The 26,411-nt window shown below is 36.5% G+C and overlaps 1 protein-coding gene across 1 annotated transcript in view; it reads right to left on the minus strand.

The window, feature by feature from the left end:
* ulk4 (unc-51 like kinase 4) overlaps window positions 1-26,411 on the minus strand; it is a 261,713-nt gene that overhangs the window by 82,035 nt on the left and 153,267 nt on the right. Inside the window, exon 36 of the mRNA XM_046335393.1 lies at window positions 24,938-25,123. Within this exon, the coding sequence (XP_046191349.1) occupies window positions 24,938-25,123 (186 nt within the window). The remainder of the gene's footprint in view (window positions 1-24,937; window positions 25,124-26,411) is intronic.

Here is a 26,411-nt window from a genome sequence, read left to right on the forward strand (position 1 = left end):
CATGTCCTGTAGAATGTAGCCTGTATCTATAATACATCATGTCCTGTAGAATGTAGCCTGTATCTATAATACATCATGTCCTGTAGAATGTAGCCTGTATCTATAATACATCATGTCCTGTAGAATGTAGCCTGTATAATACATATGTCCTGTAGAATGTAGCCTGTATCTATAATACATCATGTCCTGTAGAATGTAGCCTGTATCTATAATACATCATGTCCTGTAGAATGTAGCCTGTATATAATACATCATGTCCTGTAGAATGTAGCCTGTATCTATAATACATCATGTCCTGTAGAATGTAGCCTGTATCTATAATACATCATGTCCTGTAGAATGTAGCCTGTATCTATAATACATCATGTCCTGTAGAATGTAGCCTGTATCTATAATACATCATGTCCTGTAGAATGTAGCCTGTATCTATAATACATCATGTCCTGTAGAATGTAGCCTGTATCTATAATACATCATGTCCTGTAGAATGTAGCCTGTATCTATAATACATCATGTCCTGTAGAATGTAGCCTGTATCTATAATACATCATGTCCTGTAGAATCTATAATACATAGCCTGTATCTGTAATAATATCATGTCCTGTAGAATGTAGCCTGTATCTATAATACATCATGTCCTGTAGAATGTAGCCTGTATCTATAATACATCATGTCCTGTATCATGTCCTGTAGAATGTAGCCTGTATCTATAATACATCATGTCCTGTAGAATGTAGCCTGTATCTATAATACATCATGTCCTGTAGAATGTAGCCTGTATCTATAATACATCATGTCCTGTAGAATGTAGCCTGTATCTATAATACATCATGTCCTGTAGAATGTAGCCTGTATCTATAATACATCATGTCCTGTAGAATGTAGCCTGTATCTATAATACATCATGTCCTGTAGAATGTAGCCTGTATCTATAATACATCAGAATGTCCTGTATCTATATACATCATGTGTAGCCTGTATCTATAATACATCATGTCCTGTAGAATGTAGCCTGTATCTATAATACATCATGTCCTGTAGAATGTAGCCTGTATCTATAATACATCATGTCCTGTAGAATGTAGCCTGTATCTATAATACATCATGTCCTGTAGAATGTAGCCTGTATCTATAATACATCATGTCCTGTAGAATGTAGCCTGTATCTATAATACATCATGTCCTGTAGAATGTAGCCTGTATCTATAATACATCATGTCCTGTAGAATGTAGCCTGTATCTATAATACATCATGTCCTGTAGAATGTAGCCTGTATCTATAATACATCATGTCCTGTAGAATGTAGCCTGTATCTATAATACATCATGTCCTGTAGAATGTAGCCTGTATCTATAATACATCATGTCCTGTAGAATGTAGCCTGTATCTATAATACATCATGTCCTGTAGAATGTAGCCTGTATCTATAATACATCATGTCCTGTAGAATGTAGCCTGTATCTATATCTATAAATACATCTATAATACATCATGTCCTGTAGAATGTAGCCTGTATCTATAATACATCATGTCCTGTAGAATGTAGCCTGTATCTATAATACATCATGTGTCCTGTAGAATGTAGCCTGTATCTATAATACATCATGTCCTGTAGAATGTAGCCTGTATCTATAATACATCATGTCCTGTAGAATGTAGCCTGTATCTATAATACATCATGTCCTGTAGAATGTAGCCTGTATCTATAATACATCATGTCCTGTAGAATGTAGCCTGTATCTATAATACATCATGTCCTGTAGAATGTAGCCTGTATCTATAATACATCATGTCCTGTAGAATGTAGCCTGTCTATAATACATCATGTCCTGTAGAATGTACATCTATAATACATCATGTCCTGTAGAATGTAGCCTGTATCTATAATACATCATGTCCTGTAGAATGTAGCCTGTATCTATAATACATCATGTCCTGTAGAATGTAGCCTGTATCTATAATACATCATGTCCTGTAGAATGTAGCCTGTATCTATAATACATCATGTCCTGTAGAATGTAGCCTGTATCTATAATACATCATGTCCTGTAGAATGTAGCCTGTATCTATAATACATCATGTCCTGTAGAATGTAGCCTGTATCTATAATACATCATGTCCTGTAGAATGTAGCCTGTATCTATAATACATCATGTCCTGTAGAATGTAGCCTGTATCTATAATACATCATGTCCTGTAGAATGTAGCCTGTATCTATAATACTATAATACATCATGTCCTGTAGAATGTAGCCTGTATCTATAATACATCATGTCCTGTAGAATGTAGCCTGTATCTATATCATATCCTGTAAATGTACCTGTATCATGTCCTGTAGAATGTAGCCTGTATCTATAATACATCATGTCCTGTAGAATGTAGCCTGTATCTATAATACATCATGTCCTGTAGAATGTAGCCTGTATCTATAATACATCATGTCCTGTAGAATGTAGCCTGTATCTATAATACATCATGTCCTGTAGAATGTAGCCTGTATCTATAATACATCATGTCCTGTAGAATGTAGCCTGTATCTATAATACATCATGTCCTGTAGAATGTAGCCTGTATCTATAATACATCATGTCCTGTAGAATGTAGCCTGTATCTATAATACATCATGTCCTGTAGAATGTAGCCTGTATCTATAATACATCATGTCCTGTAGAATGTAGCCTGTATCTATAATAATACATCATGTCCTGTAGAATGTAGCCTGTATCTATAATACATCATGTCCTGTAAATGTAGCCTGTATCTATAATACATCATGTCCTGTAGAATGTAGCCTGTATCTATAATACATCATGTCCTGTATGTAGCCTGTATCTATAATACATCATGTCCTGTAGAATGTAGCCTGTATCTATAATACATCATGTCCTGTAGAATGTAGCCTGTATCTATAAATACATCATGTCCTGTAGAATGTAGCCTGTATCTATAATACATCATGTCCTGTAGAATGTAGCCTGTATCTATAATACATCATGTCCTGTAGAATGTAGCCTGTATCTATAATACATCATGTCCTGTAGAATGTAGCCTGTATCTATAATACATCATGTCCTGTAGAATGTAGCCTGTATCTATAATACTGTATCTATAATACATCATGTCCTGTAGAATGTAGCCTGTATCTATAATACATCATGTCCTGTAGAATGTAGCCTGTATCTATAATACATCATGTCCTGTAGAATGTAGCCTGTATCTATAATACATCATGTCCTGTAGAATGTAGCCTGTATCTATAATACATCATGTCCTGTAGAATGTAGCCTGTATCTATAATACATCATGTCCTGTAGAATGTAGCCTGTATCTATAATACATCATGTCCTGTAGAATGTAGCATCTATAATACATCATGTCCTGTAGAATGTAGCCTGTATCTATAATACATCATGTCCTGTAGAATGTAGCTATCTATAATACATCATGTCCTGTAGAATGTAGCCTGTATCTATAATACATCATGTCCTGTAGAATGTAGCCTGTATCTATAATACATCATGTCCTGTAGAATGTAGCCTGTATCTATAATACATCATGTCCTGTAGAATGTAGCCTGTATCTATAATACATCATGTCCTGTAGAATGTAGCCTGTATCTATAATACATCATGTCCTGTATCTATAATACATCATGTCCTGTAATGTAGCCTGTATCTATAATACATCATGTCCTGTAGAATGTAGCCTGTATCTATAATACATGTCCTGTAGAATGTAGCCTGTATCTATAATACATCATGTCCTGTAGAATGTAGCCTGTATCTATAATACATCATGTCCTGTAGAATGTAGCCTGTATCTATAATACATCATGTCCTGTAGAATGTAGCCTGTATCTATAATACATCATGTCCTGTAGAATGTAGCCTGTATCTATAATACATCATGTCCTGTAGAATGTAGCCTGTATCTATAATACATCATGTCCTGTAGAATGTAGCCTGTATCTATAATACATCATGTCCTGTAGAATGTAGCCTGTATCTATAATACATCATGTCCTGTAGAATGTAGCCTGTATCTATAATACATCATGTCCTGTAGAATGTAGCCTGTATATACATCATGTCTATAAATACATCTATAATACATCATGTCTGTAGAATGTAGCCTGTATCTATAATACATCATGTCCTGTAGAATGTAGCCTGTATCTATAATACATCATGTCCTGTAGAATGTAGCCTGTATCTATAATACATCATGTCCTGTAGAATGTAGCCTGTATCTATAATACATCATGTCCTGTAGAATGTAGCCTGTATCTATAATACATCATGTCCTGTAGAATGTAGCCTGTATCTATAATACACAAACATCATGTCCTGTATAATGTAGCCTGTATCTATAATACATCATGTCCTGTAGAATGTAGCCTGTATCTATAATACATCATGTCCTGTAGAATGTAGCCTGTATCTATAATACATCATGTCCTGTAGAATGTAGCCTGTATCTATAATACATAATGTAGCCTGTATCTATAATACATCATGTCCTGTAGAATGTAGCCTGTATCTATAATACATCATGTCCTGTAGAATGTAGCCTGTATCTATAATACATCATGTCCTGTAGAATGTAGCCTGTATCTATAATACATCATGTCCTGTAGAATGTAGCCTGTATCTATAATACATCATGTCCTGTAGAATGTAGCCTGTATCTATAATACATCATGTCCTGTAGAATGTAGCCTGTATCTATAATACATCATGTCCTGTAGAATGTAGCCTGTATCTATAATACATCATGTCCTGTAGAATGTAGCATCATGTCCTGTAGAATGTAGCCTGTATCTATAATACATCATGTCCTGTAGAATGTAGCCTGTATCATAATACATCATGTCCTGTAGAATGTAGCCTGAATGTATCTATATAATACATCATGTCCTGTAGAATGTAGCCTGTATCTATAATACATCATGTCCTGTAGAATGTAGCCTGTATCTATAATACATGTCCTGTAGAATGTAGCCTGTATATCTATAATACATCATGTCCTGTAGAATGTAGCCTGTATCTATAATACATCATGTCCTGTAGAATGTAGCCTGTATCTATAATACATCATGTCTGTAGAATGTAGCCTGTATCTATAATACATCATGTCCTGTAGAATGTAGCCTGTATCTATAATACATCATGTCCTGTAGAATGTAGCCTGTATATCTATAATATACATCATGTCATGTCCTGTATCTATAATACATCATGTCCTGTAAATGTAGCCTGTATCTATAATACATCATAATGTACCTGTATCTATAATACATCATGTCCTGTAGAATGTAGCCTGTATCTATAATACATCATGTCCTGTAGAATGTAGCCTGTATCTATAATACATCATGTCCTGTAGAATGTAGCCTGTATCTATAATACATCATGTCCTGTAGAATGTAGCCTGTATCTATAATACATCATGTCCTGTAGAATGTAGCCTGTATCTATAATACATCATGTCCTGTAGAATGTAGCCTGTATCTATAATACATCATGTCCTGTAGAATGTAGCCTGTATCTATAATACATCATGTCCTGTAGAATGTAGCCTGTATCTATAATACATCATGTCCTGTAGAATGTAGCCTGTATCTATAATACATCATGTCCTGTAGAATGTAGCCTGTATCTATAATACATCATGTCCTGTAGAATGTAGCCTGTATCTATAATACATCATGTCCTGTAGAATGTAGCCTGTCCTGTATCTATAATACATCATGTCCTGTAGAATGTAGCCTGTATCTATAATACATCATGTCCTGTAGTCCTGTAAATGTAGCCTGTATCTATAATACATCATGTCCTGTAGAATGTAGCCTGTATCTATAATACATCATGTCCTGTAGAATGTAGCCTGTATCTATAATACTATAATACATCATGTCCTGTAGAATGTAGCCTGTATCTATAATCATCATGTCCTAGAATGTACATCATAATACATCATGTCTGTAGAATGTAGCCTGTATCTATAATACATCATGTCCTGTAGAATGTAGCCTGTATCTATAATACATCATGTCCTGTAGAATGTAGCCTGTATCTATAATACATCATGTCCTGTAGAATGTAGCCTGTATCTATAATACATCATGTCCTGTAGAATGTAGCTGTATCTATAATACATCATGTCCTGTAGAATGTAGCCTGTATCTATAATACATCATGTCCTGTAGAATGTAGCCTGTATCTATAATACATCATGTCCTGTAGAATGTAGCCTGTATCTATAATACATCATGTCCTGTAGAATGTAGCCTGTATCTATAATACATCATGTCCTGTAGAATGTAGCCTGTATCTATAATACATCATGTCCTGTAGAATGTAGCCTGTATCTATAATACATCATGTCCTGTAGAATGTAGCCTGTATCTATAATACACATCATGTCCTGTAGAATGTAGCCTGTATCTATAATACATGTCCTGTAGAATGTAGCCTGTATCTATAATACATCATGTCCTGTAGAATGTAGCCTGTATCTATAATACATCATGTCCTGTAGAATGTAGCCTGTATCTATAATACATCATGTCCTGTAGAATGTAGCCTGTATCTATAATCACATCATGTCCTGTAGAATGTAGCCTGTATCTATAATACATCATGTCCTGTAGAATGTAGCCTGTATCTATAATACATCATGTCCTGTAGAATGTAGCCTGTATCTATAATACATCATGTCCATGTCCTGTAGAATGTAGCCTGTATCTATAATACATCATGTCCTGTAGAATGTAGCCTGTATCTATAATACATCATGTCCTGTAGAATGTAGCCTGTATCTATAATACATCATGTCCTGTAGAATGTAGCCTGTATCTATAATACATCATGTCCTGTAGAATGTAGCCTGTATCTATAAATGTACATCTATAATACATCATGTCCTGTAGAATGTAGCCTGTATCTATAATACATCATGTCCTGTATCTATAATACATAATGTAGCCTGTATCTATAATACATCATGTCCTGTAGAATGTAGCCTGTATCTATAATACATCATGTCCTGTAGAATGTAGCCTGTATCTATAATACATCATGTCCTGTAGAATGTAGCCTGTATCTATAATACATCATGTCCTGTAGAATGTAGCCTGTATCTATAATACATCATGTCCTGTAGAATGTAGCCTGTATCTATAATACATCATGTCCTGTAGAATGTAGCCTGTATCTATAATACATCATGTCCTGTAGAATGTAGCCTGTATCTATAATACATCATGTCCTGTATCATGTCCTGTAGAATGTAGCCTGTATCTATAATACATCATGTCCTGTAGAATGTAGCCTGTATCTATAATACATCATGTCCTGTAGAATGTAGCCTGTATCTATAATACATCATGTCCTGTAGAATGTAGCCTGTATCTATAATACATCATGTCCTGTAGAATGTAGCCTGTATCTATAATACATCATGTCCTGTAGAATGTAGCCTGTATCTATAATACATCATGTCCTGTAGAATGTAGCCTGTATCTATAATACATCATGTCCTGTAGAATGTAGCCTGTATCTATAATACATCATGTCCTGTAGAATGTAGCCTGTATCTATAATACATCATGTCCTGTAGAATGTAGCCTGTATCATAATACATCATGTCCTGTAGAATGTAATCTATAATACATCATGTAGCCTGTATCTATAATACATCATGTCCTGTAGAATGTAGCCTGTATCTATAATACATCATGTCCTGTAGAATGTAGCCTGTATCTATAATACATCATGTCCTGTAGAATGTAGCCTGTATCTATAATCATGTCCTGTAGAATGTAGCCTGTATCTATAATACATCATGTCCTGTATCTATAATACATCATGTCCTGTAATGTAGCCTGTATCTATAATACATCATGTCCTGTAGAATGTAGCCTGTATCTATAATACATCATGTCCTGTAGAATGTAGCCTGTATCTATAATCTATAAATGTAGCCTGTATCATAATACATCATGTCCTGTAGAATGTAGCCTGTATCTATAATACATCATGTCCTGTAGAATGTAGCCTGTATCTATAATACATCATGTCCTGTAGAATGTAGCCTGTATCTATAAATGTCCTGTAGAATGTAGCCTGTATCTATAATACATCATGTCCTGTAGAATGTAGCCTGTATCTATAATACATCATGTCCTGTAGAATGTAGCCTGTATCTATAATACATCATGTCCTGTAGAATGTAGCCTGTATCTATAATACATCATGTCCTGTAGAATGTAGCCTGTATCTATAATACATCATGTCCTGTAGAATGTAGCCTGTATCTATAATACATCATGTCCTGTAGAATGTAGCCTGTATCTATAATACATCATGTCCTGTAGAATGTAGCCTGTATCTATAATACATCATGTCCTGTAGAATGTAGCCTGTATCTATAATACATCATGTCCTGTAGAATGTAGCCTGTATCTATAATACATCATGTCCTGTATCCTGTATCTATAATACATCATACATCATGTCCTGTAGAATGTAGCCTGTATCTATAATACATCATGTCCTGTAGAATGTAGCCTGTATCTATAATACATCATGTCCTGTAGAATGTAGCCTGTATCTATAATACATCAGAATGTAGCCTGTATCTATAATACATCATGTCCTGTAGAATGTAGCCTGTATCTATAATACATCATGTAGCCTGTATCTAATGTCCTGTAGTAGCTGTATCTATAATACATCATGTCCTGTAGAATGTAGCCTGTATCTATAATACATCATGTCCTGTAGAATGTAGCCTGTATCTATAATACATCATGTCCTGTAGAATGTAGCCTGTATCTATAATACATCATGTCCTGTAGAATGTAGCCTGTATCTATAATACATCATGTCCTGTAGAATGTAGCCTGTATCTATAATACATCATGTCCTGTAGAATGTAGCCTGTATCTATAATACATCATGTCCTGTAGAATGTAGCCTGTATCTATAATACATCATGTCCTGTAGAATGTAGCCTGTATCTATAATACATCATGTCCTGTAGAATGTAGCCTGTATCTATAATACATCATGTCCTGTAGAATGTAGCCTGTATCTATAATACATCATGTCCTGTAGAATGTAGCCTGTATCATGTCCTGTAGAATGTAGCCTGTATCTATAATACATCATGTAGCCTGTATCTATAATACATCATGTCCTGTAGAATCCTGTAGAATGTAGCCTGTATCTATAATACATCATGTCCTGTAGAATGTAGCCTGTATCTATAATACATCATGTCCTGTAGAATGTAGCCTGTATCTATAATACATCATGTCCTGTAGAATGTAGCCTGTATCTATAATACATCATGTCCTGTAGAATGTAGCCTGTATCTATAATACATCATGTCCTGTAGAATGTAGATCTATAATACATCATGTCCTGTAGAATGTAGCCTGTATCTATAATACATCATGTCCTGTAGAATGTAGCCTGTATCTATAATACATCATGTCCTGTAGAATGTAGCCTGTATCTATAATACATCATGTCCTGTAGAATGTAGCCTGTATCTATAATACATCATGTCCTGTAGAATGTAGCCTGTATCTATAATACATCATGTCCTGTAGAATGTAGCCTGTATCTATAATACATCATGTCCTGTAGAATGTAGCCTGTATCTATAATACATCATGTCCTGTAGAATGTAGCCTGTATCTATAATACATCATGTCCTGTAGAATGTAGCCTGTATCTATAATACATCATGTCCTGTAGAATGTAGCCTGTATCTATAATACATATCCTGTAGAATGTAGCCTGTATCTATAATACATCATGTCCTGTAGAATGTAGCCTGTATCTATAATACATCATGTCCTGTAGAATGTAGCCTGTATCTATAATACATCATGTCCTGTAGAATGTAGCCTGTATCTATAATACATCATGTCCTGTAGAATGTAGCCTGTATCTATAATACATCATGTCCTGTAGAATGTAGCCTGTATCTATAATACATCATGTCCTGTAGAATGTAGCCTGTATCTATAATACATCATGTCCTGTAGAATGTAGCCTGTATCTATAATACATCATGTCCTGTAGAATGTAGCCTGTATCTATAATACATCATGTCCTGTAGAATGTAGCCTGTATCTATAATACATCATGTCCTGTAGAATGTAGCCTGTATCTATAATACATCATGTCCTGTAGAATGTCCTATCTATAATACATCATGTCCTGTAGAATGTAGCCTGTATCTATAATACATCATGTCCTGTAGAATGTAGCCTGTATCTATAATACATCATGTCCTGTAGAATGTAGCCTGTATCTATAATACATCATGTCCTGTAAATGTACATCATAATACATCATGTCCTGTAGAATGTAGCCTGTATCTATAATACATCATGTCCTGTAGAATGTAGCCTGTATCTATAATACATCATGTCCTGTAGAATGTAGCCTGTATCTATAATACATCATGTCCTGTAGATACATCATGTCCTGTAGAATGTAGCCTGTATCTATAATACATCATGTCCTGTAGAATGTAGCCTGTATCTATAATACATCATGTCCTGTAGAATGTAGCCTGTATCATAATACATCATGTCCTGTAGAATGTAGCCTGTATCTATAATACATCATGTCCTGTAGAATGTAGCCTGTATCTATAATACATCATGTCTGTAGAATGTAGCCTGTATCTATAATACATCATCATGTCCTGTAGAATGTAGCCTGTATCTATAATACATCATGTCCTGTAGAATGTAGCCTGTATCTATAATACATCATGTCCTGTAGAATGTAGCCTGTATCTATAATACATCATGTCCTGTAGAATGTAGCCTGTATCTATAATACATCATGTCCTGTAGAATGTAGCCTGTATCTATAATACATCATGTCCTGTAGAATGTAGCCTGTATCTATAATACATCATGTCCTGTAGAATGTAGCCTGTATCTATAATACATCATGTCCTGTAGAATGTAGCCTGTATCTATAATACATCATGTCCTGTAGAATGTAGCCTGTATCTATAATACATCATGTCAGAATGTAGCCTGTATCTATAATACATCATGTCCTGTAGAATGTAGCCTGTATCTATAATACATCATGTCCTGTAGAATGTAGCCTGTATCTATAATACATCATGTCCTGTAGAATGTAGCCTGTATCATAATACATCATGTCCTGTAGAATGTAGCCTGTATCTATAATACATGTCTGTCCTGTAGAATGTAGCCTGTATCTATAATACATCATGTCCTGTAGAATGTAGCCTGTATCTATAATACATCATGTCCTGTAGAATGTAGCCTGTATCTATAATACATCATGTCCTGTAGAATGTAGCCTGTATCTATAATACATCATGTCCTGTAGAATGTAGCCTGTATCTATAATACATCATGTCCTGTAGAATGTAGCCTGTATCTATAATACATCATGTCCTGTATCTATAATAGAAATGTAGCCTGTATCTATCTATAATACATCATGTCCTGTAGAATGTAGCCTGTATCTATAATACATCATGTCCTGTAGAATAGAATGTAGCCTGTATCTATAATACATCATGTCCTGTAGAATGTAGCCTGTATCTATAATACATCATGTCCTGTAGAATGTAGCCTGTATCTATAATACATCATGTCCTGTAGAATGTAGCCTGTATCTATAATACATCATGTCCTGTAGAATGTAGCCTGTATCTATAATACATATGTCCTGTAGAATGTAGCCTGTATCTATAATACATCATGTCCTGTAGAATGTAGCCTGTATCTATAATACATCATGTCCTGTAGAATGTAGCCTGTCTATAATACATCATAGAATGTACATCATAATACATCATGTCCTGTAGAATGTAGCCTGTATCTATAATACATCATGTCCTGTAGAATGTAGCCTGTATCTATAATACATCATGTCCTGTAGAATGTAGCCTGTATCATAATACATCATGTCCTGTAGAATGTAATCTATAATACATCATGTCCTGTAGAATGTAGCCTGTATCTATAATACATCATGTCCTGTAGAATGTAGCCTGTATCTATAATACATCATGTCCTGTAGAATGTAGCCATCATGTCCTGTAGAATGTAGCCTGTATCTATAATACATCATGTCCTGTAGAATGTAGCCTGTATCTATAATACATCATGTCCTGTAGAATGTAGCCTGTATCTATAATACATCATGTCCTGTAGAATGTAGCCTGTATCTATAATACATCATGTCCTGTAGAATGTAGCCTGTATCTATAATACATCATGTCCTGTAGAATGTAGCCTGTATCTATAATACATCATGTCCTGTAGAATGTAGCCTGTATCTATAATATGTCCTGTAGAATGTAGCCTGTATCTATAATACATCATGTCCTGTAGAATGTAGCCTGTATCTATAATACATCATGTCCTGTAGAATGTAGCCTGTATCTATAATACATCATGTCCTGTAGAATGTAGCCTGTATCTATAATACATCATGTCCTGTAGAATGTAGCCTGTATCTATAATACATCATGTCCTGTAGAATGTAGCCTGTATCATAATGTCCTGTAGAATGTAGCCTGTATCTATAATACATCATGTCCTGTAGTCCTGTAATGTAGCCTGTATCTATAATACATCATGTGTCCTGTAGAATGTAGCCTGTATCTATAATACATCATGTCCTGTAGAATGTAGCCTGTATCTATAATACATCATGTCCTGTAGAATGTAGCCTGTATCTATAATACATCATGTCCTGTAGAATGTAGCCTGTATCTATAATACATCATGTCCTGTAATGTAGCCTGTATCTATAATACATCATGTCCTGTAGAATGTAGCCTGTATCTATAATACATCATGTCCTGTAGAATGTAGCCTGTATCTATAATACATCATGTCCTGTAGAATGTAGCCTGTATCTATAATACATCATGTCCTGTAGAATGTAGCCTGTATCTATAATACATCATGTCCTGTATCTATAATACATCATGTCCTGTAGAATGTAGCCTGTATCTATAATACATCATGTCCTGTAGAATGTAGCCTGTATCTATAATACATCATGTCCTGTAGAATGTAGCCTGTATCTATAATACATCATGTCCTGTAGAATGTAGCCTGTATCTATAATACATCAGAATGTCCTGTATCTATAATACATCATGTCCTGTATGTAGCCTGTATCTATAATACATCATGTCCTGTAGAATGTAGCCTGTATCATAATACATCATGTCCTGTAGAATGTAGCCTGTATCTATAATACATCATGTCCTGTAGAATGTAGCCTGTATCTATAATACATCATGTCCTGTAGAATGTAGCCTGTATCTATAATACATCATGTCCTGTAGAATGTAGCCTGTATCTATAATACATCATGTCCTGTAGAATGTAGCCTGTATCTATAATACATCATGTCCTGTAGAATGTAGCCTGTATCTATAATACATCATGTCCTGTAGAATGTAGCCTGTATCTATAATACATCATGTCCTGTAGAATGTAGCCTGTATCTATAATACATCATGTCCTGTAGAATGTAGCCTGTATCTATAATACATCATGTCCTGTAGAATGTAGCCTGTATCTATAATACATCATGTCCTGTAGAATGTAGCCTGTATCTATAATACATCATGTCCTGTAGAATAATACATCATGTCCTGTAGAATGTAGCCTGTATCTATAATACATCATGTCCTGTAGAATGTAGCCTGTATCTATAATACATCATCATGTCCTGTAGAATGTAGCCTGTATCTATAATACATCATGTCCTGTAGAATGTAGCCTGTATCTATAATACATCATGTCCTGTAGAATGTAGCCTGTATCTATAATACATCATGTCCTGTAGAATGTAGCCTGTATCTATAATACATCATGTCCTGTAGAATGTAGCCTGTATCTATAATACATCATGTCCTGTAGAATGTAGCCTGTATCTATAATACATCATGTCCTGTAGAATGTAGCCTGTATCTATAATACATCATGTCCTGTAGAATGTAGCCTGTATCTATAATACATCATGTCCTGTAGAATGTAGCCTGTATCTATAATACATCATGTCCTGTAGAATGTAGCCTGTAATACATCATGTCCTGTATCTAATACATCATGTCCTGTAGAATGTAGCCTGTATCTATAATACATCATGTCCTGTAGAATGTAGCCTGTATCTATAATACATCATGTCCTGTAGAATGTAGCCTGTATCTATAATACATCATGTCCTGTAGAATGTAGCCTGTATCTATAATACATCATGTCCTGTAGAATGTAGCCTGTATCTATAATACATCATGTCCTGTAGAATGTAGCCTGTATCTATAATACATCATGTCCTGTAGAATGTAGCCTGTATCTATAATACATATCCTGTAGAATGTAGCCTGTATCTATAATACATCATGTCCTGTAGAATGTAGCCTGTATCTATAATACATCATGTCCTGTAGAATGTAGCCTGTATCTATAATACATCATGTCCTGTAGAATGTAGCCTGTATCTATAATACATCATGTCCTGTAGAATGTAGCCTGTATCTATAATACATCATGTCCTGTAGAATGTAGCCTGTATCTATAATACATCATGTCCTGTAGAATGTAGCCTGTATCTATAATAATACATCATGTCCTGTAGAATGTAGCCTGTATCTATAATACATCATGTCCTGTAGAATGTAGCCTGTATCTATAATACATCATGTCCTGTAGAATGTAGCCTGTATCTATAATACATCATGTCCTGTAGAATGTAGCCTGTATCTATAATACATCATGTCCTGTAGAATGTAGCCTGTATCTATAATACATCATGTCCTGTAGAATGTAGCATCTATAATACATCATGTCCTGTAGAATGTAGCCTGTATCTATAATACATCATGTCCTGTAGAATGTAGCCTGTATCTATAATACATCATGTCCTGTAGAATGTAGCCTGTATCTATAATACATCATGTCCTGTAGAATGTAGCCTGTATCTATAATACATCATGTCCTGTAGAATGTAGCCTGTATCTATAATACATCATGTCCTGTAGAATGTAGCCTGTATCTATAATACATCATGTAGAATGTAGCCTGTATCTATAATACATCATGTCCTGTAGAATGTAGCCTGTATCATGTCCTGTAGAATGTAGCCTGTATCTATAATACATCATGTCCTGTAGAATGTAGCCTGTATCTATAATACATCATGTCCTGTAGAATGTAGCCTGTATCTATAATACATCATGTCCTGTAGAATGTAGCCTGTATCTATAATACATCATGTCCTGTAGAATGTAGCCTGTATCTATAATACATCATGTCCTGTAGAATGTAGCCTGTATCTATAATACATCATGTCCTGTGTAGAATGTCCTGTAGAGCCTGTATCTATAATACATCATGTCCTGTAGAATGTAGCCTGTATCTATAATACATCATGTCCTGTAGAATGTAGCCTGTATCTATAATACATCATGTCCTGTAGAATGTAGCCTGTATCTATAATACATCATGTCCTGTAGAATGTAGCCTGTATCTATAATACATCATGTCCTGTAGAATGTAGCCTGTATCTATAATACATCATGTCCTGTAGAATCTATAATACATCATGTCCTGTAGCCTGTATCTATAATACATCATGTCCTGTAGAATGTAGCCTGTATCTATAATACATCATGTCCTGTAGAATGTAGCCTGTATCTATAATACATCATGTCCTGTAGAATGAATCTATAATACATCATGTAGAATGTAGCCTGTATCTATAATACATCATGTCCTGTATATAATACATCATGAATGTAGCCTGTATCTATAATACATCATGTCATGTCCTGTAGTCCTGTAATGTAGCCTGTATCTATAATACATCATGTCCTGTAGAATGTAGCCTGTATCTATAATACATCATGTCCTGTAGAATGTAGCCTGTATCTATAATACATCATGTCCTGTAGAATGTATCTATAATACATCATGCCTGTATCTATAATACATCATGTCCTGTAGAATGTAGCCTGTATCTATAATACATCATGTCCTGTAGAATGTAGCCTGTATCTATAATACATCATGTCCTGTAGAATGTAGCCTGTATCTATAATACATCATGTCCTGTAGAATGTAGCCTGTATCTATAATACATCATGTCCTGTAGAATGTAGCCTGTATCTATAATACATCATGTCCTGTAGAATGTAGCCTGTATCTATAATACATCATGTCCTGTAGAATGTAGCCTGTATCTATAATACATCATGTCCTGTAGAATGTAGCCTGTATCTATAATACATCATGTCCTGTAGAATGTAGCCTGTATCTATAATACATCATGTCCTGTAGAATGTAGCCTGTATCTATAATACATGTCCTGTAGATGTCCTGTAGAATGTAGCCTGTATCTATAATACATCATGTCCTGTAGAATGTAGCCTGTATCTATAATACATCATGTCCTGTAGAATGTAGCCTGTATCCTGTAGAATGTAGCCTGTATCTATAATACACAAACATCATGTCCTGTAGAATGTAGCCTGTATCTATAATACATGTCCTGTAAATGTAGCATCATGTCCTGTATCTAATGTAGCCTGTATCTATAATACATCATGTCCTGTAGAATGTAGCCTGTATCTATAATACATCATGTCCTGTAAATGTAGCCTGTATCATGTCCTGTAGAATGTAGCCTGTATCTATAATACATCATGTCCTGTAGAATGTAGCCTGTATCTATAATACATCATGTCCTGTAGAATGTAGCCTGTATCTATGTCCTGTAGAATGTAGCCTGTATCTATAATACATCATGTCCTGTAGAATGTAGCCTGTATCTATAATACATCATGTCCTGTAGAATGTAGCCTGTATCTATAATACATCATGTCCTGTAGAATGTAGCCTGTATCTATAATACATCATGTCCTGTAGAATGTAGCCTGTATCTATAATACATCATGTCCTGTAGAATGTAGCCTGTATCTATAATACATCATGTCCTGTAGAATGTAGCCTGTATCTATAATACATCATGTCCTGTAGAATGTAGCCTGTATCTATAATACATCATGTCCTGTATCTATATATACATCATGTCCTGTAGAATGTAGCCTGTATCTATAATACATCATGTCCTGTAGAATGTAGCCTGTATCTATAATACATCATGTCCTGTAGAATGTAGCCTGTATCTATAATACATCATGTCCTGTAGAATGTAGCCTGTATCTATAATACATCATGTCCTGTAGAATGTAGCCTGTATCTATAATACATCATGTCCTGTAGAATGTAGCCTGTATCTATAATACATCATGTCCTGTAGAATGTAGCCTGTATCTATAATACATCATGTCCTGTAGAATGTAGCCTGTATCTATAATACATCATGTCCTGTAGAATGTAGCCTGTATCTATAATACATCATGTCCTGTAGAATGTAGCCTGTATCTATAATACATCATGTCCTGTAGAATGTAGCCTGAATCTATAATACATCATGTCCTGTAGAATGTAGCCTGTATCTATAATACATCATGTCCTGTATCTATAATACATCATGTCCTGTAGAATGTAGCCTGTATCTATAATACATCATGTCATGTAGAATGTAGCCTGTATCTATAATACACAAACATCATGTCCTGTATAATGTAGCCTGTATCTATAATACATGTCCTGTAGAATGTAGCCTGTATCATGTCCTGTAATGTAATGTAGCCTGTATCTATAATACATCATGTCCTGTAGAATGTAGCCTGTATCTATAATACATCATGTCCTGTAGAATGTAGCCTGTATCTATAATACATCATGTCATCATGTCCTGTATGTAATGTCCTGTAGCCTGTATCTATAATACATCATGTCCTGTATAATGTAGCCTGTATCTATAATACATCATGTCCTGTAGAATGTAGCCTGTATCTATAATACATCATGTCCTGTAGAATAGAATGTAGCCTGTCCTGTAATCTATAATACATCATGTCCTGTAGAATGTAGCCTGTATCTATAATACATCATGTCCTGTAGAATGTAGCCTGTATCTATAATACATCATGTCCTGTAGAATGTAGCCTGTATCTATAATACATCATGTCCTGTAGAATGTAGCCTGTATCTATAATACATCATGTCCTGTAGAATGTAAAGCCTGTATCTATAATACATCATGCCTGTATCTATAATACATCATGTCCTGTAGAATGTAGCCTGTATCTATAATACATCATGTCCTGTAGAATGTAGCCTGTATCTATAATACATCATGTCCTGTAGAATGTAGCCTGTATCTATAATACATCATGTCCTGTAGAATGTAACATCATGTCCTGTAGAATGTAGCCTGTATCTATAATACATCATGTCCTGTAGAATGTAGCCTGTATCTATAATACATCATGTCCTGTATCTATAATACATCATGTCCTGTAGAATGTAGCCTGTATCTATAATACATCATGTCCTGTAGAATGTAGCCTGTATCTATAATACATCATGTCCTGTAGAATGTAGCCTGTATCTATAATACATCATGTCCTGTAGAATGTAGCCTGTATCTATAATACATCATGTCCTGTAGAATGTAGCCTGTATCTATAATACATCATGTCCTGTAGAATGTAGCCTGTATCTATAATACATCATGTCCTGTAGAATGTAGCCTGTATCTATAATACATCATGTCCTGTAGAATGTAGATCTATGTACATCCTGTATAGCCTATATATACATCATGTCCTGTAGAATGTAGCCTGTATCTATAATACATCATGTCCTGTAGAATGTAGCCTGTATCTATAATACATCATGTCCTGTAGAATGTAGCCTGTATCTATAATACATCATGTCCTGTAGAATGTAGCCTGTATCTATAATACATCATGTCCTGTAGAATGTAGCCTGTATCTATAATACATCATGTCCTGTAGAATGTAGCCTGTATCTATAATACATCATGTCCTGTAGAATGTAGCCTGTATCTATAATACAATAATACATCATGTCCTGTAGAATGTAGCCTGTATCTATAATACATCATGTCCTGTAGAATGTAGCCTGTATCTATAATACATCATGTCCTGTAGAATGTAGCCTGTATCTATAATACATCATGTCCTGTAGAATGTAGCCTGTATCTATAATACATCATGTCCTGTAGAATGTAGCCTGTATCTATAATACATCATGTCCTGTGTAGAATGTAGCCTGTATCTATAATACATCATGTCCTGTAGAATGTAGCCTGTATCTATAATAGCATCATAATACATCATGTCACAAACATCATGTCCTGTATAATGTAGCCTGTATCTATAATACACATGTCCTGTAAATGTAGCCTGTATCATGTCCTGTATAATGTAGCCTGTATCTATAATACATCATGTCCTGTAGAATGTAGCCTGTATCTATAATACATCATGTCCTGTAGAATGTAGCCTGTATCTATAATACATCATGTCCTGTAGAATGTAGCCTGTATCTATAATACATCATGTCCTGTATAATGTAGCCTGTATCTATAATACATCATGTCCTGTAGAATGTAGCCTGTATCTATAATACATCATGTCCTGTAGAATGTAGCCTGTATCTATAATACATCATGTCCTGTAGAATGTAGCCTGTATCTATAATACATCATGTCCTGTAGAATGTAGCCTGTATCTATAATACATCATGTCCTGTAGAATGTAGCCTGTATCTATAATACATCATGTCCTGTAGAATGTAGCCTGTATCTGTAGAATGTAGCCTGTATCTATAATACATCATGTCCTGTAGAATGTAGCCTGTATCTATAATACATCATGTCCTGTAGAATGTGTAGAATGTAGCCTGAATCTATAATACATCATGTCCTGTAGAATGTAGCCTGTATCTATAATACATCATGTCCTGTAGAATGTAGCCTGTATCTATAATACATCATGTCCTGTAGAATGTAGCCTGTATCTATAATACATCATGTCCTGTATAATGTAGCCTGTATCTATAATACATCATGTCCTGTATAATGTAGCCTGTATCTATAATACATCATGTCCTGTAGAATGTAGCCTGTATCTATAATACATCATGTCCTGTAGAATGTAGCCTGTATCTATAATACACAAACATCATGTCCTGTAGAATGTAGCCTGTATCTATAATACATCATGTCCTGTAGAATGTAGCCTGTATCTATAATACACTAACATCATGTCCTGTATAATGTAGCCTGTATCTATAATACTATAATACATCATGTCCTGTAGAATGTAGCCTGTATCTATAATACATCATGTCCTGTAGAATGTAGCCTGTATCTATAATACATCATGTCCTGTAGAATGTAGCCTGTATCTATAATACATCATGTCCTGTAGAATGTAGCCTGTATCTATAATACATCATGTCCTGTAGAATGTAGCCTGTATCTATAATACATCATGTCCTGTAGAATGTAGCCTGTATCTATAATACATCATGTCCTGTAGAATGTAGCCTGTATCTATAATACATCATGTCCTGTAGAATGTAGCCTGTATCTATAATACATCATGTCCTGTAGAATGTATCATGTCCTGTAGAATGTAGCCTGTATCTATAATACATCATGTCCTGTAGAATGTAGCCTGTATCTATAATACATCATGTCCTGTAGAATGTAGCCTGTATCTATAATACATCATGTCCTGTAGAATGTAGCCTGTATCTATAATACATCATGTCCTGTAGAATGTAGCCTGTATCTATAATACATCATGTCCTGTAGAATGTAGCCTGTATCTATAATACATCATGTCCTGTAGAATGTAGCCTGTATCTATAATACATCATGTCCTGTAGAATGTAGCCTGTATCTATAATACATCATGTCCTGTAGAATAATAATGTAGCATCTATAATACATCATGTCCTGTAGAATGTAGCCTGTATCTATAATAATACATCATGTCCTGTAGAATGTAGCCTGTATCTATAATACATCATGTCCTGTAGAATGTAGCCTGTATCTATAATACATCATGTCCTGTAGAATGTAGCCTGTATCTATAATACATCATGTCCTGTAGAATGTAGCCTGTATCTATAATACATCATGTCCTGTAGAATGTAGCCTGTATCTATAATACATCATGTCCTGTAGAATGTAGCCTGTATCTATAATACATCATGTCCTGTAGAATGTAGCCTGTATCTATAATACATCATGTCCTGTAGAATGTAGCCTGTATCTATAATACATCATGTCCTGTAGAATGTAGCCTGTATCTATAATACATCATGTCCTGTAGAATGTAGCCTGTATCTATAATACATCATGTCCTGTAGAATGTAGCCTGTATCTATAATACATCATGTCCTGTAGAATGTAGCCTGTATCTATAATACATCATGTCCTATAATACATCATGTCCTGTAGAATGTAGCCTGTATAGAATGTAGCCTGTATCTATAATACATCATGTCCTGTAGAATGTAGCCTGTATCTATAATACATCATGTCCTGTAGAATGTAGCCTGTATCTATAATACATCATGTCCTGTAGAATGTAGCCTGTATCTATAATACATCATGTCCTGTAGAATGTAGCCTGTATCTATAATACAGCATGTCCTGTAGAATGTAGCCTGTATCTATAATACATCATGTCCTGTAGAATGTAGCCTGTATCTATAATACATAATGTCCTGTAGAATGTAGCCTGTATCTATAATACATCATGTCCTGTAGAATGTAGCCTGTATCTATAATACATCATGTCCTGTAGAATGTAGCCTGTATCTATAATACATCATGTCCTGTAGAATGTAGCCTGTATCTATAATACATCATGTCCTGTAGAATGTAGCCTGTATCTATAATACATCATGTCCTGTAGAATGTAGCCTGTATCTATAATACATCATGTCCTGTAGAATGTAGCCTGTATCTATAATACATGTCCTGTAGAATGTAGCCTGTATCTATAATACATGTCCTGTAGAATGTAGCCTGTATCTATAATACATCATGTCCTGTAGAATGTAGCCTGTATCTATAATACATCATGTCCTGTAGAATGTAGCCTGTATCTATAATACATCATGTCCTGTAGAATGTAGCCTGTATCTATAATACATCATGTCCTGTAGAATGTAGCCTGTATCTATAATAATCTAACATCATGTCCTGTAGAATGTAGCCTGTATCTATAATACATCATGTCCTGTAGAATGTAGCCTGTATCTATAATACATCATGTCCTGTAGAATGTAGCCTGTATCTATAATACATCATGTCCTGTAGAATGTAGCCTGTATCTATAATACATCATGTCCTGTAGAATGTAGCCTGTATCTATAATACATCATGTCCTGTAGAATGTAGCCTGTATCTATAATACATCATGTCCTGTAGAATGTAGCCTGTATCTATAATACATCATGTCCTGTAGAATGTAGCCTGTATCTATAATACATCATGTCCTGTAGAATGTAGCCTGTATCTATAATACATCATGTCCTGTAGAATGTAGCCTGTATCTATAATACAGCATGTCCTGTAGAATGTAGCCTGTATCTATAATACATCATGTCCTGTAGAATGTAGCCTGTATCTATAATACACAAACCGTCCAACTAATAAAATAAAAAACACATAGACACTGTAGGCACTTAAAGGAAAACTCTTTCCCAAAACTAACTTTTGGTAAAATGCATCATACTGGCAGACAGCACCACAAATGACCACTATATTACATCAGTGACTCAAGAGAATGTGATGGCTCTCTACACTCTTAGAAAAAAAGGTGCTTTCTAGAACCTAAAAGGGTTCTTTGGCTGTCCCCATAGGATAACCCTTTGAAGATCACATTTTGGTTCCAGGTAGAACCCTTTTGAGTTTCATGTAGAACCCTCGATGGAAAGGGTCCTACCTAGAACCATAAAGGGTTCTACCTGGAACCAAAAAGGGTTCTCCTATGGGGACAGCCAAAGAACCCTTTTGGAACCTTTTTTAAAAAGATTGTAAGGTTCGAAGATCCAGTGGTGGGCTGTATTACTGCTACATGAAGTGGATGGTGGGGTGAGGACAGAGAGGAGGCAGAGAGAGGTCTGGTCTACAGCCCTAGGGATTCCTGCTGTGGAAGGCAACAGGCTGAGAGGTGAGAAACCACAGGACATCAATGAGAGAGAAAAAGAGAGTGAGAGAGAGAAGGAAGGAAGGAGGGGGTAAAAGTGAAAGAGAAAAGGAGAGAGAGCAGGTTGGTTAACACAGTAATGAGGTGAAGGGGCACTCGCCACAAAATGACGTCTTCTCTTTCTCCTCTGTCACTCAGACCCTTCACTCCTCCTCTTCCAGTTACCCATCTTCTGCTGGCTACTGACTACCTTACCTCTCCTCCCCAATACAAGCATTACATAGATAGTATAGACACAGACCAGTCAACAATATGTGAATCCCAAATGGCACCCTATTCCCTATAAAGTACAGCAATTCTTTCCAGAGCATTTACCCTTGGATGGTTTACCGTAACAATGTCCTTAGCAGAGCTTCAGTTGAAATGTAAAGGTTGGGAGTTGCTTGGCAACAAACCTAATATCAAACATCACTCTCTTTCTTCCTGCCCAGAGGCTCCTTTGAAAATCTCCCATTTCCCAACTAATTGCTTTCATACTGATATCAAAAAGCAATGTCTCACGGTGTTGTTATCCATTACATTCAGTCATCAGTCAGGGTGAAGACACTTTTGAGACATATCAAAAAGCCTGAACATACAACCAGACCACAATATCAATTCATGGTCCCCGATACAGTAAGTAACTGCATAGGCTCACATCACATAAGTGCATTGTAGTCTGGGTATCTGAGCTGAACCAACAGGTTAAAGACTGTTTCAAATAATGCATCAATTAAAGCAGAAAACAGTGAGTGAAGTGATGACATTCCTGAAGCCCAATCACTTTAACTGTGGCTCCTGTACAGTATTACTTCCATATTTCTCACTATTTTCTTCACAGGAGTTATTTTGGAATGGATAGTCCCCCGATTTCCCACCCCCAGGGAGAGAGAGAGAGACAACAAGGCAGGCTTGAGGTCAGCTGCCCTGCCATTCCTCCAGGCCAGCTCTGAATCACTCCCCACCACAAACACTGGAACAACAGTACAGTTCGTGGCCCCCAGCCACCCGACCTATTCAGTAAAGAAGAACATACACACAAGCGTACGCACACATGAACACACACACACAAACTGGCTCTCTCTTCCTTTAATCGCTCTTTCCCTCTCTCTTTCGAGGTGCTGCTGACACCTCTACTCCTACTACTACTGCTACCACTGCTGCTACTACTGCTACCACTGCTGCTACTACTGCTACTACTACTGCTACTACACTATACTACTCCTACTACTGCTGCTACTGCTACTACACTATACTACTCCTACTACCACTGCTACTACTGCTACCCACTGCTACTACTACTGCTGCTGCTGCTTCTACTACTGCTGCTACTACTACTGCTACTACTACTGCTACTACACTATACTACTCCTACTACTACTGCTACCACTGCTACTATTGCTACCACTGCTACTACTGCTACCCACTGCTACTACTACTGCTGCTGCTGCTACTACTACTGATACTACTACTACTGCTGCTACTAATACTACTACTACCACTGCTACTACTAATACTGCTGCTACTACTACTGCTACTACTACTACTACTGCTACTACTACTGCTACTACTACTGCTACTACTACTACTACTACTACTGCTACTACTACTGCTACTACTACTACTACTACTACTACTACTACTACTACTACTACTACTACTGCTACTACTGCTACTACTACTGCTACTATTATAACACAGTAGTATCTTAAGCTGTAACTAGTGCTATAGGTGGGAGGGTTCTCTACTCACCAGGCGTTTGATGATACGGAGCAGTAGTCTGTGTTGTTTAGGCTGGGTCTGGAGCTGCAGCGTGTGGCTGAGGCTCTGGAGGTTCAGGGGGCTGAGGGAGTCAGGGCTGTCCCCTCCATACAGCTGCATCAGCAGGGACAGGCACTGACTGGTCTCCTCATACACCTCCGCATCCTCACACGGCAGCTACATAACAGGGAACACACACAAAGACAACTGAATATTCTTTATTTATTATTATTATTTTTTTTCCCAATGTCGTGGTATCCAATTGTTGTAGTAGCTACTATCTTGTCTCATCGCTACAACTCCCGTACGGGCTCGGGAGAGACGAAGGTTGAAGGTCATGCGTCCTCCGATACACAACCCAACCAAGCCGCACTGCTTCTTAACACAGCGCGCATCCAACCTGGAAGCCAGCCGCACCATTGTGTCGGAGGAAACACCGTGCACCTGGCAACCTTGGTTAGCGCGCACTGCACCCGGCCTGCCACAGGAGTCGCTGGTGCGCGATGAGACAAGGATATCCCTACCGGCCAAACCCTCCCTAACCCGGACGACGCTAGGCCAATTGTGCGTCGCCACACGGACCTCCCGGTTGCGGCTGGTTACGACAGAGCCTGGGCGCGAACTCAGAGTCAACTGAGTATTATTAAGATGTGCCGGGGCTACCAAAAGTTCTCCAGGAATGGGGTGCTCATCTGGGATAGCTTTCTGCAATACTTCTACACAACACAAGACCAGTCGTGTTAATTAATTATGGTTACTGCTTTTATACAACTGTTCTATTCAGCTCTACTGTACTTTATTTTCAGAAAATCTTTTGGTTTCTGCTCTTAGGGAAATGTCAACCTTGACACCTGTAATGAGATAACACAATGTAAACCACTGTGACGTGATTAGACTGACTCATCATCAACTGGTCCTGTGTGTAATCTCCAAACCACTTCTGCTAACTACAGTAGTGGAAGCTGTGAGGGGAGGACGGCTCGTAATAATGGCTGGGATGGAGTAGAATACCATTCCATTTATTCCATTCCAGCCATTATTATGAGCTGTTCTTCCCTCCCCTTCCACTGACCTACAGCCTAGCTACCAGCAGGCTAAAGACAGCCAAGCCACTAGCATGCTAACTACAGCCTAGCCACCAGCAGGCTAACCACAGCCAAGCCCCTAGCAGGCTAAAGACATGCAAGCCACTAACATGCTAACTACAGCCTAGCCACCAGCAGGCTAACCACAGCCAAGCCACTAGCAGGCTAAAGACATCCAAGCCACTAACATGCTAACTACAGCCTAGCCACCAGCAGGTTAATGACAGCCAAGCCACCAGCAGGCAAATGACAGCCTAGTCACCAGCAGGCTAACGACAGCCTTGCCACCAGCATGCTAACTACAGCCTAGCCACCAGCAGGCTAACTACAGCCTAGCCACCAGCAGGCTAATGACAGCCAAGCCACCAGCAAGCTAACGA

This window comes from Oncorhynchus gorbuscha, unplaced genomic scaffold, assembly GCF_021184085.1.
Source record: "Oncorhynchus gorbuscha isolate QuinsamMale2020 ecotype Even-year unplaced genomic scaffold, OgorEven_v1.0 Un_scaffold_738, whole genome shotgun sequence".
NCBI classification, from domain to species: domain Eukaryota; kingdom Metazoa; phylum Chordata; class Actinopteri; order Salmoniformes; family Salmonidae; genus Oncorhynchus; species Oncorhynchus gorbuscha.